The 19,904-nt window shown below is 42.2% G+C and overlaps 1 protein-coding gene across 1 annotated transcript in view; it reads left to right on the top strand.

Annotated features, from left to right (window-relative positions):
- The window catches only part of LOC308093703 (E3 ubiquitin-protein ligase pellino homolog 1-like), a gene marked incomplete at both ends in the record, with an annotated part of 70,964 nt that overhangs the window by 6,869 nt on the left and 44,191 nt on the right, over positions 1-19,904 (top strand). Inside the window, one exon of the mRNA XM_080440030.1 lies at positions 13,894-14,001. Coding sequence (XP_080296156.1) covers positions 13,894-14,001 — 108 coding nt within the window. The remainder of the gene's footprint in view (positions 1-13,893; positions 14,002-19,904) is intronic.

Genomic DNA, 19,904 nt, shown 5'->3' with positions numbered 1-19,904 from the left:
TTTTTATAATTGAAAACGAATTATATTTGAAAAAGTTTTTACATGGATATGAATGCATAACAAGTCAGCTATGAGGTGTGTGTGTGTGTGTGTGTGTGTGTGTGTGTGTGTGTGTGTGTGTGTGTGTGTGTGTGTGTGTGTGTGTGTGTGTGTGTGGGTAGGGGGGTGGTTGTATGCAGGTTTCCAACACAATGCAAGGGTTAAACCCATGGTGGTGATTAGACACATAAAGTGATTCTGTTTTCATTTCAAGGACCCTCAGTTTACTTAAGCAATATTACACGAGAGGGTGTGCTTTACCGTCATTATTGGCACGCCTGTGATGCGGTCAGGAACGAGGCGCAGCCGAGTTCCGCGTCCGCATCACAGAAGTGACAATAATGTAAGGTAAAGCACACCCTCGAGTGTAATATTGCGATTATACAACAGTTACCAACAAAACACATCCAAATTTATTCATATTGTGGAGCAATTCATAATAAAAATGTTTCGCTATTATCCGTTTCCCTGTAAAGAGAAGAGTTTTTCACTGAGACATTAAATAGTCCCTGTAGCAGCGCTTTGAGTTTGAGGCACCGTCTCATCAACACAGCCGAGCTATCAAGTGCGCAGTGGGCTATATGCTCCGTCGTACGACCGTGTCACGCGGCCAAAATAACTGATCTACAAGCTGACAATGCGTCGCGATGGCGACGTGTTGTGAACTTGTAGATCGGCTATTTTCGCCGTGCGATACCTTCGTACGATAAGTATAACATACACTGGACTGTTAACGAAATGGGAGTAATTTTACTTTAACACAGGAGGATATTTATAACCTTCTAACCATTGATCAACCGTAAGTCCACCAAATAAGTCAAAATTAACAACATAGTCCATTTTGCAAAGATGTTTGTTCTCCGGTGGCGGCGGTGGGTCAGGCTATGCAGGCTACTGTCTGTTTGTTTTCCTACCGTGGGACAGCGTGACTTCACAGCACAGCTGTGCGCCATATGGGCTAATCAGCTGCGGACTGCAGTGCGGAGTGATTTATTAATGTGATTAGGCCCGTGCTATGATGCTGGTTTGAAGCACGGCTAGAAAGCTATTTCAGCCAATCAGATTGCTTGGTCGGAACTACCTGTTGTATAATATGCATTAGGCCACAGACCCCCATAACTGTGAGAGTTTACAAATTGAACCAAATTGACCCAATCATTTAGCTGCTGGTTACCCCATGGAACCCCTTTCAAGGACCCCTGGGGGTCCCCAGACCCCACTTTGAGAACCAAATACATGACTTAAGCTGATGAAGGTCTAATAGACCGAGACATTTTTATATTCCGATAAAAAAAAATCTTACATTTGAAGATGGAAGTTTTTTTCTTTCAGAACCTATACATATTTTTACCGTGGTGAAAACGGACCATTTTCGATGGAAGATCAATCCGTAATGGCGGATTGCGTTAGAAATGTTATTGTTCCAGTGGATAGTCAGGACCCACGACCATCGCGCACGCACCCTTTGTTTACATCCGGGTCCTCGTCGAGGCTCTAAACATCAGTAGGACAACTTGGCACTTTTACTTCATCTTGCTTGTGTATCGCCCTCTTGTTGGAATGTGTCTGTGGTGTATTTTAACTCGTAATAGACCACCAAAGTCTGACGTCATTTACACATCCTTTGTTTGTCTACCTGGTTCGCAGTTTTCCACCCCCGTTCTGAATCCCATAGACGTATTTAATATCGCGTCAAATAAGAACTGTGTTCCAAAAATAAACAAATGACCCCGGCGGTTTGACTCTTATGGATATGAAGCATCAACTGACGGTGAGAAAACGCTAATGTTACTTCCGCCAAATTAGTTACATTTTCGCCAGAAACAGACTGTATCAAATATAAGTGACTGACTATCATAAACGATACAGAACCTCCTCCCTGACAATAACGCCGGGACAGTGTGTTTATTTTTGGACCACAATTCTTATATGAGACGATTCTAAGATGACCCAATGTTATTCTCCATAGAGAAATTACTTCCGCAAACCTGGGGATGAACGAATGACGTCAGGACTTCGGTGGTCTATGATACGACTTGTTTTGACTGTTCAAAACTCAACTTTTATCACCTGCGACCAGACACCTGCAGTGTCAACTTCACAATAAAGTGTCTCTCCTTTACCTCCCGATGAACCACATTTTACATTGGTTATTATTAACAGGAACTAGGTGTAACTTAACAGCATGTGTGTATTTGTGGGAGAGAGAAAGTAATCATCCTGGTCAAACATTATTTAAATTGTTGTCATGCATTAAAACGAAAGTAACAGTAACTAGAAAAAGTGCTCCTCGGAGCACAGGCCTCCGCCAGGTCAGGTACGTTATTGTGGCCTCCTGGTGGCGCTATAATAGGCCAATGTGAAAAGGGTGCCATTTATTCTTAGGTCGTTCACGGCAATCGGACACTGCATTCATGATATGAGGCATTTTGTTCCAAAAATGTGTTTTGCTAAATTAGACCTGCTGGTGGCGCTATAACAGGCCAATGTGAAAAAGGGTGGCATTTCTTTCTTGGCCTATTGGGAATGTGTTTGTGAAATTTCACGGAAATCGCAATCTGCGTTCATGATTTGAGGCATTTTGTTCAAAACGGACCAATCCTGCAAATTTTGGAAGCCAACCTTAGGCAATGAGGATGGAATATGGGAAATCGGACAGATCCGTGTTGATCACATGACTATAGAGATACTGTGTACCGATTTGCATGACGTTTGGATAAAATCTGTAAGCCTAATGTAAAAAAAATGGAGGCAGAGGTTCTGAATTGGCATCCAGGGAGTGTGTGTGCACAGTTTCGCAGCGACCGGGCCAACGGTGCAAGAGATTAGCTGCTAACACACGGACAGGACACGCGGACACACACACACACACACGGACACACACACAGGTTTCAGGTTTTCAGGTTTAGGTTTATTTGTCATATGTATAAATACAAGTATAAATACAATGAAATTTGTTTTGCTCAGAGCATTCTCAGTCATTTTTTATACACATAAACAACATCTATAGTGCAAAGAAAAGACAAAACACAAAATACAAAATAAAGTGCAAGTGAATGACCATACAGTGCAAAACAAGGTCAGCTGTTCAACAGCCTGACTGCCTGAGGGAAGAAACTGTTTCTGAGACGGGTGGTGCGAGAATTGATGCTCTGGTAGCGTTTTTTGGAAGGGAGTAGTCTGAACAGGGTATTTGCGGGGTGGCTGGTGTCTTTAATGATGTTGTGGGCTTTTTTCATACAGCGAGTGGTGTAGATGTTGTGGAGACTGGGTAGTTCTGTGCTGCCGATGATTTTAGCTGCTGTTTTAATGGTCCTCTGCAACCTGTTGCAGTCCTGAGCGGTCGTGTTACCGTACCACACTGTGATACAGCCAGTTAAGACACTTTCAATTATGCAACGATAAAAGTTCACTAGTCCTATTGTACTTAAGCCAATTTTTTTAAGGCGCCTCAGAAAGTACAGTCGCTGCTGTGCCTTCTTGAGGATGTACTCTGTGTTGAATGACCATGTGAATGTGTCTGTGATGTGTATGCCCAGGAATTTAAAGTTATCAACTATGTCGACAGATGACCCTTTGATGGAAATGGGGGTGTGGATACCTTTGGACTTCCTAAAGTCTACAATGATTTCTTTGGTCTTATTGGTGTTAAGTGAGAGGTTGTTGTTATCGCACCATAGAGTTAGATCTTCTATCTCCCTCCTATAGGCCCTCTCATCACCGTCGGTTATTAAACCGATCACTGTGGTATCATCCGCAAATTTAATTATGCTGTTATTCTCACATCTGGCGACACAATCGAACGTAAACAAACTGTATAACAGAGGACTGAGGCAGCAGCCTTGGGGGGCACCGGTTCTGGTGAGAACTGTGGATGAGCATCTCTCTCCACACACACACACACGGACGGACGGAGGGTAAAACATACTCTCTCGCCATGCCTTTCGGCCTGGCGGAGGCAATGAATACAAGAGGATGTTATGGTAAAGTATTTATGCTACAAGCAAGCAGAGCCATAGTTGAACAAAGTTGGCTCGGGCTGGAGTCAATCCCATTCTCCCGGTGCGTGTGGTTTTCTGTGATTGGCCGATCGTTGATATTTTAGTGCTGTAACCTTGACAAACTGGTGATGTCTTTGGCCCAATGGATAAGGCGCTGGTGTCCTGCACCCGGGATTGTGAGTTTGAGTCCAATCTGGGGTGACTGATAGCAGAGTGGTGCAGCGGTAGCGTGCTGGGCCCATAACCCAGAGGTCGATGGATCGAAACCATACTCTGCTAACCCAGTTTTATACTAGAAAAGTATGATCCTCAGAGAACAGATCTCTGCCAGGCCAGGCTGTCTTCCCAGTGATATATCAGTCATGGGGTGCAGCCACCAGGACACAAGGAAGCTGTGGGGGGTACTGTTTGCATTTGTGGTGCCTCCAATGGGCTGAATTGAAAGCAGTTTCTTACGTGCGCTCTATAGAGACCCCTCAACATGGTCCTTTGGTGAGTTTATTTTGCTCCCTTAATACTGACTCCCTAGGACCTTATGCAGCCTCATTACTGACTCCCTTCTGCCTTATGCAACCTTAATACTACCTTATAGCTGACTCCATACTGCCTCATGCAGCCACATTACTGTGCCATTAATGACTCCATGCCTTATACAGCCTTATTATTGACTCCCGACTGCCTTATGTTGCCTTATTGCTGACCCCCATTGCCTCATGCTCTCTTATTACTGACTCTCTTCTGCCTTACGCAGCCTTATTACTGATGTCATAAAACCTTATGCAGCATTATTTCTGCGTTATTACTGAATCCCTATACGCCTTACGCACCCATATTACTGTGTTATTAGTGACTCCACAGTGCCTTATCCAGCCTTATTACTAACCCACTACTGCCATATGCTGTCTTATAACTGACATCCCTACTACCTTCTGCAGCCTTATTACTGCCTCCATAGTGCCTTATGCAGCCTTATTACTGTCATCCTACTGCCTTTACTTAAAGTTGTACAATGCAGATTCACAAATAACGATTTTTAGCAACCTCTGCTGGTCACTACCGTCACATACAATTTCCGTAGTCCTCGATTACCCAGAATTCCATTTGTTTTCACCGGAAGCCGGAAGCGTTTCAAAAAGCATTCTTTTAATTGTTTTATACTATCTGTCGATCGTTTCTCTTAGCCAGTGGAGCATTAGTTACCATGAGCTGTGCTTTCTTTTTCTGTTCTTTTTCGATCTTCCAATCCTACATTCTCTTAAAATCAGCGTGAGGTTACTTTTTGTTATTAGCGCGGTAGTTCCTGGCCAAACAGGAAACCGTTGCGGTAGTTCCTGACCAAACAGGAAACCAGTGCATTTCTGCCTCTCTTTTCCGGCCAGATGACGTCATTTTCCCAGGAAAGTCCCCCCCGTCACCGTTCAATAGAAAATATATAAATAAAAGGCTTCCGGGGGTGAAATTCATGGAGTGGGTGTTGTGAAACTTTTGCCACTCACAAAAGATATACAATTTAACTTTAGTTTTGTTGAAAACGTTACCTAGTATTACTTTAACAGTAACTTTCCACCACTGCCTCTTTCTCTCTCTCTTTCACTGACACCTCTGCTATAATGGTTAGTCCACATAATGACTGAATGATCTCATTGTAGGAATGAACAAATGAACAGTACAATACAGGCTGTGAGTGGCCCCTGTTGCAGAGGCCCGGTGGCCCATAACCCAGAGGGTCGATGGATCAAAACCATCCTCTGCTAACCCAGTTTTAACACCACTAACACTAGTGGTGTTAGGGTCCGAAATGACCCGTATACCATAGAAGGTGAAAAGTCATTTATTTTTCATAAACTCAAACTTTATTTTACTCCTGATAGCAAATGCTAATTGAGGACAAGTCTCTCTCACTCTCAAACATGTAAACATTGAATATTGACAATTTGGGGGGGAATTGAGCCACACTTCTTTGCCGGGTCATTTCGGACCCTAACACCACAAGTGTCACTTTTTTTTTTGAGACCATCAGAATTAATTAAAATGATGATAAATAATTTTGTTGGGTTAAAATGGCTATTTCTGAGGATATCATGAAGCCTCGTTCCAATAAAGAAATGTAAAGGGTACTTTTTACCTATTCAAACTTGAAAACGGGTCAAAAAAGACCCTAACACAATGGAAGGGTTAAGCGTATTCAAAAAAGTACAAAATAAATGAAGTCGACTGGCCAAACTCGGCGCCTGCGTAGTCGATGACACGAGGGAGTGCAGTGCACTCCGTCAAGTCGGTCGGGACCGACCGACTTCAAACTCGGCGTGTGTATCGGCAAGTAACCGAGGGGCTTGATGTGACAAGTGGGATGAGTCTGTCGGATGAGCGGTCTCCAAAACATTTAGTTAAAACAGCAAATCCCCACATATAGAGTACCCGAATGTCATCAATAGGACGACATTGTACAGTATTGATGTCATAAACTAGCCTGGACTCCATATTTGGGCATGCCTGACACAGAAATCCATGGGCATTAAATGGACACAGACAGACAGGTACAACGGATATTGCATAACCGTGTGTGTGTGTGTGTGTGTGTGTGTGTGTGTGTGTGTGTGTGTGGGGTCCATTATTAATTTTAATAATGGACAAGTTTAGTGTGTAAGTTTAGACTGTAACAGATAGTGATAGTTGTAGGGCTGTGTTATTTGATTTATTCCGATTCTCTTAAATGAATGAAGTTGGACATGTGTTTTATCACAGGGACCATATTGATATAGAAGTGTAATGATTGGTGAGTTATAACTGCATAATGATACTTTAGCAGCTGATGTGCATATTGTTCAGACCTGCAGTATAAGATAAACCACATCCTGTTGAAGATGACACTTAGACTTATTTTCAAACTGGCAAGTTCCTGTTGTACTTTTTACTAGAAACAGAGAGAAAAAAAGGTGTGTGTGTGTGTGTGTGTGTGTGTGTGTGTGTGTGTGTGTGTGTGTGTGTGTGTGTGTGTGTGTGTTTGCGTGCGTGCGTGCGTGCGTGCGTGCGTGCGTGCGTGCGAGGGAGAGAGGAAGAGAGAGAGAGAGAGGTAATGAATGGAGGAGACAACTTTCTACCATGCTCTTCTTATTTGGGAAAAAACATCCATAATATTCCTCACTCTGTAAGGGAAATGAAACTCACTTTTGAGCTGTAGCTAAAATATGGTTCTTTAGCATCCCCGTGTCCATGTCAGGGCCCGGGCTATTCCTGTGAGAGCAACACCTTCACAGAGTGGCTACAACTGATAGTAGTTGAATAGAATGCCAATCAGAGACTCATTGTCCACAGCTGAGGAGAGACAGAGCCTCTCTACAGCCATTAATCAACAGGCCATCAGATGGGCAGGTGGGGGGGGGGGGGGGGGGGTCGGGGGTAGTGGTGAGCAGCAGCATCTTTACAGTATGATTTTCCTCTTTTGAAAACGATTTTGTGTACAGTGGCGTAAAGTAACTAAGTACATTTACTCAAGTACAATCTTTAGGTATTTTTACTTTACTGGAGTTTTTCCTATTTTCAGTACTTTTACTTCTACTCCACTACATCTCAAAGGCAAATATTGTACTGTTACTCCACAACAATTATTTGAAAGCTTTAGTTACTAGTTACTTTGTAGATTTGTATTATTATTAAAAAACATACATTAACCACTTCAGCCCTATATAGGCTACATTTTGGCCATTTGAAAATAGCCGATCTACAAGCTCACAAAGCAATGCATTGTGAGCTTGCAGATCTGCAATTTTCAAAAGATTGTTATACATTTGAAAACTTTTGAAATGGGACATTCTGCCTAATGAGTAGCCTACTTTTACTTTTGGTACTTTAAGTACATTTTGATACCAATACTTTTGTACTTTTACTCAAGTAAAGTATAAAATGTGAGTACTTTTTCCACCACTGGTTGTGGTAAGTGATAGCTTAGTTTAGCTGGAGAGACCCCACACTGAACAAACAATGGTTGCTATGGGAATATAGATTCTAACAACAACAAAATATTTTCTGTGTCTTATTATGTTGTATAAAAAGTAGGCAGAGGCAAAAAGGTAGTTTGTAACTTGAAAGTTTCATTTAGTTTAAGTTTAACCCATTTAGACCGAGAACCCCTATACATTGTTATGCCTTTCAATTCGGTAACCCCTTTGTGTAACATTAGTTGTTGCCGGATTTGATTTGATTTGATTTGATTTGATTTGATTTGATGTTATACAGGAAAAACACAAGTTACATCATGTTCATCAGAGAAACGTCAAGGATACAAACACAAGAACAGTACAGCAATAAATAATACAATCAATAGCTACCTACAGCATAAATAGGCCTACATATAATCGCATTGCTAATATAAGTGACACCACTATTCTGCAACATTTTCTAAAAGCCATGATTTGACCCTTATCTTAAAAAGGAGATGGCTGCTGATGCTCTGTATAGTCAGCGAGTTCCAGTTAACTGCTCCTTCAAATCTAAAGTGAGCGTATTTCAGTGGTGAACGTGGGCATGGTCAGGTCTGCTATGCTGGCTCTGGTTAGGTGGGAATGGGCCTCGCTACGCTTCTGAAAAAGCTTACAGAGGTACACAGGGGCGCTGTTGATGTAGATGTTATGCTCCAACTTCAGCTGTAGTTGAATTGATGGCTACCTGAGGGAGCCAACCCAACTGCTGGAAATGTTGTTTTCCAACATGGTCCCCTGCAGACAGCCCCAAGACAAGCCTGACCAACCTATTTTGAGAAACCTGCAACTTATTTTTTAGGGCTTTGGTTGGGCCACTGTACCATGAGCCAATAGCATAATCGAAACAACATAAAACCATTGAGTTTGCTAATAAGCGAAGACTAGCCGAAACTGTGCTTTCCTGGCTAAGAATTTGATTCACCTTACTAATGGTCTTAAGAAAAGGATAAGGATAATTCCTTTAACAGGTCCGTTCATGAAAGTCCTTGCGGTCTTGTTTCCAATGAGGGCCTGTGAGCAATTAGGTGTTAAGAGTCTTGCTCAGGGACAAATTTCATTTCATCGACACATTTGCTGGCCTGGCCTGGCATCGTACCTGGGGCAAACAGGGCCTCTGGCTCTCTAGGCGGGCTCACTAACCACTCAGCTATGGCCGCTTACTAGATAACGGAGGTAGCTGACTGAAGGTTTAGCAGGAAAGGACTGGCGCCCAAAAGTAATACTGGGTGAGGCCAGTTTGTGCAACCTGGGCTGAGAACCAAATACAATCTACTCCGTTTTGGCCATGTGAAGGGATAATTTGTTGTCTGAGAATTTTGCGGGTTTTGGCCGGTTAATTAACTTTTTTGGGGGGGTTTTGTAACTTTATTTCGGTTAATTCGGTTTATTCAGTGGCGATCTGAACCAGGCGATCTGATTTTAAAAAAAGCACCCAGTGACCAGCACCCAGTGGGTGCTCCTCACCCACAGTGGGTGCTTTAGCCCCGAGGCACCCACAGTATCGGCGCCCTTGGGCCTAAGGCTGAAAGTTTGTTCAAAAGTAAGCCTTTGTGTACTGTGTCAAAAGCTTTTTGGAGATCAATTAGGGTCATTCCACTTAGCTTGCCAGGTTCCATTTCAGATCTGATAAGATCTGTAAGGTAGAGAAGACATGAGTCAGTTAAGTGGGACTTCCTGAAACCGGACAGGGAAGTATACAGTAGTTTGGAGTCACTGATGAACAAATAAAGTTGTTCATGAATTACTTTCTCCAGTACCTTGGAAGTGGCACTGATTATGGAGATGGGTCTGTAGTTTCCGGGGTCAGACATATTTCCCTTCTTAAAAAGCGGGATTCTATTCGCATGTTTCATGTCCAAGGGGACAATTCCTTGCTCTAGGGACAGATTAACTATGTGTGTGACACATGGTGCAATCATGTCGGCTGCATCCGTTAAGATATACCTATATAGATATATATCAACATATTTATTTTAGATTTTTTTAAATTAAAATCTGAAGTCAGGATTTAGGATTTTAGAATCGCCCTCAAGTCTAAATGGGTTAAAATATGAATGGTGATTAATGCGTGAGAGAGAGAGAGCAAATTTTATGACAGCAAACCTAAATCTACCTGACACATTAGAAAGAAGCAACCCAAAATCAAAGCAAACTAGACTGCTATTTGACTCTAAACAGAGAGGACACAGCGGCAGAATACCTGCGCACTGTGACCGACCCAAAACAAATAAAAGCCTTGACTATGTACCGACTCAGTGAACTGAGCTGAGCTCCCAAGAGAAGAGTGCACATAAAATGAGGTAGAAACTGAGCTACACTTCCTGACCACTTGCCCACTATACCAAGACATCAGAGACATATACTTTCTACAGATTGATGGAATACATGTGTATTTCTGCCCTGTTTACTTAAGTAAAAGTATCAATAGTGCAGTGTAGAAATACACTGTTACAAGTAAAGGTCCGGTAATCAAACTTTATTTCAGTAAAATTACAAAAGTATTGGCATCAAAATATACTTAAAGTACCAAAAGTAAAAGTACTCATTGTGCAGAATGTTCCATTTCACAATGTTCATAATGTTTACTAATCTTTTAAAAATAGCAGATCTACAAGCTCACAATGTGTCGCATTGCGACGCATTGTTAGCTTGTTGATTGTCTATTTTCAAATGGCCAGAATATATATAGGGCTTATGTATGTATATATATATATAAGTGGTTTATGTATGTTTTGTGATAATAATCTAAATAACAATCTAAATCTGCATAGTAACTAGTAACTAAAGCTGTCAAATAATTGTAGTGGAGTAAAAGTACAATATTTACCTCTGGTTTATTCAAAGTGAAGTGAATGCAAAACATTGAAATATTGATGCCATTTGTTTGGAAAGATTTTTCCAAGCTAACTTTTCCTATACTTGGATGTCTAACCTTTATGGTTTTGTAAGATAGTTTTCATTTATTTATTTATTCTTTGTTATAATTGTACCTACATAGTTATTTTTATTGTTTTGTTCCACTTTTGCTTTGGCAATATAAACATATATGTTTTCTCATGCCAATGAAGCCCATTTGAATTGAATTGAACTGATTTGAATTGAGAGAGAGAGAGAGAGAACCCTTTGATCATGCTGATTGTCAGAGAACTGTAAATGACTGTATCAGCTGAAAAGGTTATTGATCAGGCTGTATATCAAAGAACTGTAAATGACTGAATCAAAGCGAAAGAGAGAGCAGCAGTACATATAAATAGCACACCATGAACCTCAGTCCATACATAAAGGGTTGAGGACTTGACCAAACGGATGAGCTCTTATAATTACTAAAAGAAGTACGTTTTGAGAAGCTACTACTTTCTTCTACCCAGCCGTTGTTGGATATCCTACTCAAGATAAGTCAAGTAAGTAGAATTGCCTTGGGTTTTTCCTTTTGACATTTAATGATGATTTCTTGAGTGATTGTTTTCTTGTATATATATATATATATATATATATATATATATATATATATATATATATATATATATATATATATATATATATATATATATATATATATATTATATACTTGTAGTGAATGAATGGCAACATTGTATGCTAGCTAAACCGCTCTGTCAACTCTTCCTCTTCCTTAACTCTTTATATTACTGATAAAGGCTGCTCAGTGAACATGTATTTATTTCAGTAGTTATTTATTGTAAGTAAATGTAGAGCTTCACTGCAGGCTTTGCTTCAGATTTTGTCTGAAATACAAACTAAACATTGTCTCTAGTGTGTCTATAGGCTATACTAGCTCACAAAATCAACACGTTTCTTGTGTGTCATGCCGGCTTGGCAATATGTTACTTTTTACTGAATTATTTGAAAACTTTATTGAAAATGTACTTCGTAAATTTAGATTAAATATTATATATCAATGCCTCATTTTGGAATGAAACCTAACATGTGTTTTTCTTGATGTCTGCAGGTTAAGTGGGGCGTAAAGGACAGCAACAACCACTACACTTTGAAGCAGGCGACAGAGGAGTGATTCACTATGGAGGGCCACACCAACATCCCTCATCCCCGGGAGAAAGCACCAATGTCTCGATATCAAAAAAATATCTCCTCCTCACCGGCCTCCGTCAAAGGCCCAGTCAAATATGGGGAGCTCATTGTCCTGGGGTATGAAACATTCACTTAATAATATTCATTGAATAGGCTCTGTGCACAGCAGCCATATTGGAAAGAATTTGGGCCTCCTCCTTACTTCCTTACTTCCATTCTGTTCAAACAGTGTCAGGGTGCTGATACCTCTGAAAATTATTATTGATCTTTATGACTCTTCGCCATGAAGATCCATATTACGACACTGCCCACGCATACTTACTGTTCCAAAGATCTGAAACTAAACTAAACTTGTCACAAGCTTGCTTTATTAACCCCAGCGCTCCCGCCACTGTTTTATCTCCTCTTCACAGGCACAACAGGGACGAGGCTGGGATGAAAAGCCACTTCTCTTTGTGCCAGAGACCCAAGGCCAACGGTGTGAGAGCAGGCACTGTACACATGGACTGGACTCCACAGGAAGCTAAGGTACAGTCAGTGGTGGAAGAAGTACTCAGATTTGGGACTTTAGAAAAAGCAACAAAACCACACTGTAAAAACATACTGTCTTACTTGAGTCAAGTTAAAAAAGTATTGGCATCAAAATAATACTTTTTTGTATCAAAATGCGGAATGTCCACTTCAGAATCATACACCATGTTATAGGACAATAATTATTGGTCATTAAACACTTAAGCCCTATTTTATACTTAAGATATTCAAAAAGCTAATTTAAAAAGCTCATTTAAGCTTGTAGATCTTACTTACATAAACATTACATAACATTCCCCCAGGCGTTAAATATGCTGACGAGTCTTAAGTCTTAAAGGGATATTTCACCCCCAAAATCGATTAGTCACCCCATGGAGACTTGGTTTTTGTCCCATTCCTAAGCCAATAATCTGACGACAAGAACTGAAATAGGGGGTGCAAGAACAAAGAATCATACCAAAGGAGTTGAGGATCACGTTTGAACAATAAAATAAACAAAAAACACACAAAAAAAATAAAATAAGAAAAAAACACAAAAAGAATAAAAAAACGAAAAGAACCTCCCCTGTTGTTGCTACCTTGTCGTGGTGGGGAGGCTTGTGTGCCTCTGTGACCCTGAGGACTATACCGGTGGGGGTTATACCCCCGGCAGGTACAACCAAGCCGGGCAGGTTTCAGGTAAGAGGTCAGTCCAAAAGCAGCATTGCCATCAACCGTTAGCAGTAGGATGGTTGGAGGAAGATTTGACGGATTTATGCATTTGTCATACATATGAATGGTGTTATTCTATGAAGTCACAATATTTCAATGAAATGGTTCATGAAAGTCTGATCAGTGTGTTTGATATCATTAACAAACAACAATGTAAATATAATACATTTTGGGGAAAAGTAATTTTCGTGATAGGCAAATTTGGGCATATTCAATATATATTATGCTAATTTGAATATTCAAATTAAGTTTCAAAGAAACTTGTAATACAAAAAAGTTTAGTTTTCATGTTAAGATTCATTGTGGAAAGTTTCATTGTGATAGGACAAAAGAAAAAAAAAAGCCCATTAGGGTGTTTAGTTTTCTCGAGGTATTAGCACACATCTTGAATTGATGAGAATTAAACATATTTCCACATCCAGGATTTCTTAGGACTTTTAGTATGTTGTTCTAGACACCTCATAGAGATGATCTATGGTGAAAAAGAAATCTCTTTTAATTAGTCTGTCTGGAAATGCTACTTTGCCTGGACTATTTGTCCAGAAGTGGATGTTTCTAACAGTGAACTTCTCTGTGTTCCATAGGCTTTCAGCATGCTGGACAAGGACAAGCACAGCGTAACCTACAATCTCTCCCAAGCCTCCACGGTGGTGGTGGAATACGCTTCTGACAGAAACACGGACATGTTTCAGGTCTGTAGGATCCATTATGCATACATTATGCTTTGCACTATATAAACCAGTGATTCACAACCTGTTATCCCAATATTCCCAGTATTCTGATAGTTATAGAGTGTTTGCTCAGTAAAGACCCTGTCTCTCTAGCTCTTTAGTAAACACAACATAGATTTTCACCAAATAATTAGCAGACAAAATTGGAACTGGAACATTTGAAGCTGATGAATGGTCTTCTCTCCTGATTGGAGGTTAAACGAGGTTAAGTGTCTTGCCAGGAATCGAACCCGTGACGTTCTGTTTCCCAGGCGGTCTTTCTACCCATTCAGCTATCACCACCCTCCTATAATGAGTGACTAAAATGACAACGGCAAAATAAGGACACTAGGGAGCGAAAGTGGTTGATTACAGTGCATGTAAACAAGCTGTGAGTAATGTGAAACCCCTTGTGTTTGTCTATAACAGATCGGGCGGTCCACAGAGAGTAACATTGACTTTTTGGTGACGGACACAGTGCCCGACAGCAAGGCGGTTCTGCACACCATCTCGCGCTTCGCCTGCCGCATCATCTGTCAGAGGAGCCCGCCCTATGCCGCCCGCGTCTACGCCGCCGCCTTCGACTCCTCCAAGAACATCTTCCTGGGTGTAGGTTATGAAATGTCAGATGAAATGTCTCATACACAGTTGTGTCTGTGTGACTGTGCAGGGATTCATAACTTGTTTGATTAATTGATTAATCCATCATGAACAAATGCATTCAAAGTGAATACCTCGAAAATAGGCAATCACAGCGCGTTGCAATGCAATGTGTTGTGAGCTTTTAGATCTGCTACTCTTGAAAAAACAAAACTTTTACATACTATAAGTACGTGTATCTTGATGCCGATACCTTTGTACTTAAGTTTACATTTTTAATACAGGACTTTTACTTTTAATGTAGTATTTTGTGGTATTGCTGCTTTTACTTAAAGGTTCTATGACATTCACTTTCTCTTTTTTTATTTTTTATGTTTTTTGGGGGGTTTTATGAGGCGATGATTGACAGTCAAAATCCCTCAACAGCGACACCCGCAGGCAAAGATTTCTTTTTTTCATTGCAGTTGAAAAGGCTTAAGAAATCAAAGAGAAAAAATCATCGTGCCATGGATCACTGGAGTGGATTTTTCAGTTAAAACTTTTAATACACGTTTGAAGGACCATGATAAATACTTTTAATGTCATGAAACCTTTTTAAGGAAAAAATCTGAGGATTCTTTCACCACCTTCCTCCCCCCGCAGGAGAAGGCAGTTAAATGGGAGACGCCTGATGGACAGATGGACGGACTGACCACCAACGGCGTGCTGCTGATGCACCCGCTCCATGGCTTCACTCAGGACTCCAAGCCCGGCGTGTGGAGGGAGATATCGGTGTGCGGCAACGTCCACACCCTTCGGGAGACCGCCTGGGATAAGCAACAGGGGAAGATGGTGAGGACTATACAGTATACACATTCACAACAAACAGTACACGTGCACACAGTGGTGGAAAAAGTACTCACATGTTTTACTTAAGTAAAAGTATCAATACTGCAAAGTAGAAGTACTCTCTTACAAGTAAAAGTCCACAATTAAAAATTGACTTGGGTAAAAGTACAAAAGTATTGGTATCAACATGTACTTAAAGTATCAAAAGTAAAAATACTAAAATGTTTGAAAAAAGCAGATCTACAAGATCACACCGCGTCGCTATGCGACGCGTTGTGAGCTTGTAGATCGGCTATTTTCAAATAGCCTAGGTATAAAATAGGGCTGAAGAGGTTAATATATGTTTTCTAATATAATCATTTATATCTGCAAAGTAACTAGTAACTAAAGTTTTCAAATAATTGTAGTCGAGTAAAAGTACAATATTTGCCTCTGAGCTGTAATGGAGTAGAAGTAAAAGTATAGACAATTGGAAATACTCCAGTAAAGTAAAGTAAAGTAAAATTGAACTTAAAGGAGAGATCCGGACATTTTAAGTGTTATCTTTGATGTGTCGCTAATCACTCACCATCATTGAAATGGACGTTGAGTTATTCCAGAGAGTCCCGTGTCATGCATTCTGGCGACCCCCTCCGTGGCATAATGGGAGCCCGTGTAAGAGTGAAATTCGTCTATTATAACCGATGCAAAGTTAGTTTTTTCTCTACTACTGCTCATTGTGGAGTCTCATGATACTCAAACATGCACTGAAAGTCGCGCACAAGTTATCGTTCGTGCAGAACTAGACGACGCTGGTTGCTTACTTCTTCCACAGAACCTGGCGTCTGTGGAAGAAGTAAGCAACCAGCAACATCTCGTTCTGCATGAACGATAGCTCGTTCGCTACATTCAGTACTGTACCTTTAAGTACAGTACTTGAGTAAATGTACTTAGTTACTTTACACCACTGGTTGATAGAGCACATCATTGTGCGAAATCAAAGTGTGAAATACGCTACGGAAATCAGAGGGATTTAGTGCACCACGTGTCTCCCTTTGTTTCATACATAAATGAAGAAACAAAAAATAAAGCACGCACATCCACTCACTAATAACCAGGTGCTGGGCTGACTTCAGATGGGTCCTACAGGGGTCTATACTTTATCCCCTCCCTTTTTCCCTCTACACCAAATCCATTAGACTATTGTCATCGAATGAGACATTCACAGCATAGGAATGCTCGGGTTCAGATCAGCTAGGCCTAACCATCAATATGTTGAGTATAAAACCAACATGTACCCATGTTGGGTTTTGCCATTTTAGTTGTATTTTAGAAATTGAATGAATGTATTTATTATTGATTGATTTATTTGTATTTTTATGTATGTCTTTACCCTCCCCCAAACACATTTGCACAAGCACTCAAAGTACTATAAAATGGAAATAAGCTCTTGTTTTGTTTTATGCTTTTGAGAAAGTATGTACAAAATGTTCATCATATGGTATTGTATGTGCATTCTTGTCTAAAAAAACATCAACCAAATCTTATGTTCTCATGTTCCCGTCCAGGTGGACAGTGAGTCTCAGGAACTGGTGGACGGCTCGCTGATTGATCTGTGTGGTGTAACCCTCCTGTGGCGCACGGCCGAGGGCCTGGCGCGCAGGCCCACCATGGAACACCTGGAGGTCCAGCGCCAGGAGCTTTACACCGGGCGGACCTGTTTTGTTTACCAGTCACGCAGCAAGCCAGCCCCCCAGCCAGCCAGACGGCCAGTCAGCCAGCCAGCTGCCAGCGAATCAGCCGGCCAGTCAGCCGGCCAGTCAGCCGGCCAGTCAGCCAGCCAGTCAGCCGGCCAGTCAGCCCGCCAGTCAACCAGCCAGTCAGCCGGCCAGTCAACCCACCAGTCAACCAGCCAGTCAGCCGGCCAGTCAGCTCGCCAGTCAACCAGCCAGTCAGGCGGCCAGTCAGGCGGCCAGTCAGCCCGCCAGTCAGCCGGCCAGTCAACCCGCCAGTCAGCCGGCCAGTCAGCCGGCCAGTCAGCCGGCCAGTCAGCCGGCCAGTCAGCCGGCCAGTCAGCCCGCCAATCAACCAGCCAGTCAGCCCGCCAGTCAGCCCGCCAGTCAGCCCGCCAGTCAGCCACCGAGTCAGCCAGCCAGCAGCCAGACAGCCAGTCAGCCAGCCAGCAGCCAGCTGACCCGTCGAGCATGAAAACAGTACGAGCATGAGCAACGACACTGAAATGATCCTTGAGGAGATTCGACCCTTCCGACAAGAGGTTAATGGACAACTGGACACATTCGTGTCTCATTTTGTACCATTTTCTGATGGATCTAAAGTGTACCATTTTCCATTTGTATGTGTTAATTATGGTTAAAAGTGTCTGTGCCTCTCAGGCCGCTGCAACATTGTTTTGGTCTGATGGGCTCCTTCTGGTATGTCAACAGTATTAGAAAGCAGGTTAACCTCGTTGCCACACGGATTTGTTGTTATGAACGTTGTGCATAAATGTCACCACCACCCTGGTTGCCCAGGAAACGGAGCAAGTCGAGACACAACTGACGGCTGATGTGATGACGAAAGGCGTAACCCCACGTTATGTGTATAAAACTCTGTATCTTTGTTTTAAGTCAGAAGAATATATCTGGAACCATGCTTTTCCGACGCTTGTAAGATTCTCTGTAATAAACCCAAATACTATTATAATAATAAGTTTCCTCGATTTATTGATGTAATTAATTTGTACACTGTCGTATAGATATGGACCGGTATTCACCAGGGGAAAATGATTTGATTTTGTATTTACTTATTTTTACATGGTTCATGTGTATTTTCTCTTGTACCTCTGCTTCATGTAGAAAACGTGATGCTTCTCGTTCTAAAAGCTTGACAGAGTTTTGTGGTTTTCACAGCTTATTCCACTCTCACAGTGGATGCCAGTGTCCACATCACAACTAAAACAGACAATGGTGAACAATAGTTACCCTTAATTATATTGCTTGGTGTGAACAACCCTTAAGCTTGGTTCTCACAGCTTATTCCGCTCTCACAAACCGGACTGCCTAAAACTGATGAAGACTATGTATACAGCTTCTCACGAGCCTGCCGCCACCAGCATCTTCTGCTCACAAATGCGTGTGTGTGTTCAGGCGTGCATGCATGTGTCTGATCATGTTTTGATGCCTGTGCTTTTGATGCTTTTAGTGCACATGCCCTGTGCATATGTTTCTGTTCACCTGTGTTTATTACACTTACAGATCATTTGTGGATTCTGCGCAGAGGGAGAGAGCTTGTGTCACTGAATGTGTGCATTTCTGAATGAAGGATAACATCCAAGGACGTACTGGGCCCCTAATTCAGCCTGGGAATCTCAGATAGAGAGGCCCTTACGGTGAAATAATTTTGTCTCCGGCCGCACGCCGAGGTCTCAAATACTAACCGATGAGCGTATATTAAAAATATACAATAATGATAAAATACTGGAGGTAATGGAAGGAAGAGTTAGGTTTTGGGTACAATAGCTTATCATTTAGTAGCAGCTTCAAAAATGTGCAGGTAATGTGCAATCACTAATCAATAGCAGCAGTGCTCAATCAAATGCGCAAGAGGAGTCAAGCATATACATAGAATAGGATAGGACATATTCTCTATAATCGTGGCATGGGAAGGGTGCGTCCTCTGGTCCGAGCCTTGCGTTGAAGTCACCCAGGATTGCCAGCAAGTTGCAAGGTCCTCATAGAACTTCTCCACCTCCTCAGATGGTGCCGCGTTGGTGGGTGAGTACGCGACTATGACGGTTGCCTGGGAACTCTGCAATAAGGATCCTATCGGTGTGATGCTAAACCCGACGGAGAGCCAGAGAACCCAGCATTAGCCCTACGCCCCCTGTTTCAGCCTGGGCCTCGTTTCGCCACGCAGATGCAGTGATGAACGTGCCTCTCTCCACTCTGCGTTACACGATCCGGTTATCAGTGTGCACTCTTCTGTGTTCCTGGATTCCCAGGATCTCCACTCCCCGTTCCTCGGCACAGTGTGCTAGTTCTACCAATCTATCTTCTTCTCTCACTGTACATTCCCATTACTAATGGTCTCCGACAGCGCAAGAGTGCATTGGACGGGGTGCTTTCATTGGACAGGACCCTCCCTTGCGGGTTTGGGATCCTATCGTAATGTTGTCCTCCGGCAGGAGGACCAGCACCACCTTCCACTGCAATGTTCCTGCGGACTATGAGCCCCATCCACCCATAACTGGGACGGCAGGCGCCAGGGCGTGTCCACACACCGGTGGGCCTGCACGCCTTGCCTCTGGGGCCAGCTGTTAATATTATAGGATATTACCTGTTCACAGACGGACGGACACACACACGGACGGACGGACGGACGGACAGACAGGGTGCAAAACATACTCTCTCGCCAAGCCTTTCGGCCTGGCGGAGACAATAAGCCATCCGGCTTCTTCCTTTCCTTGTTCCTTGTTCTTC

Source organism: Gymnoscopelus braueri (assembly GCF_963280865.1).
Source record: "Gymnoscopelus braueri genome assembly, chromosome: 2".
In the NCBI taxonomy this organism is placed as follows: Eukaryota; Metazoa; Chordata; class Actinopteri; order Myctophiformes; family Myctophidae; genus Gymnoscopelus; species Gymnoscopelus braueri.
The sequence above is the reverse complement of the archived record's forward strand: the minus strand, read 5'-3'. Positions and strand labels throughout refer to the sequence as shown.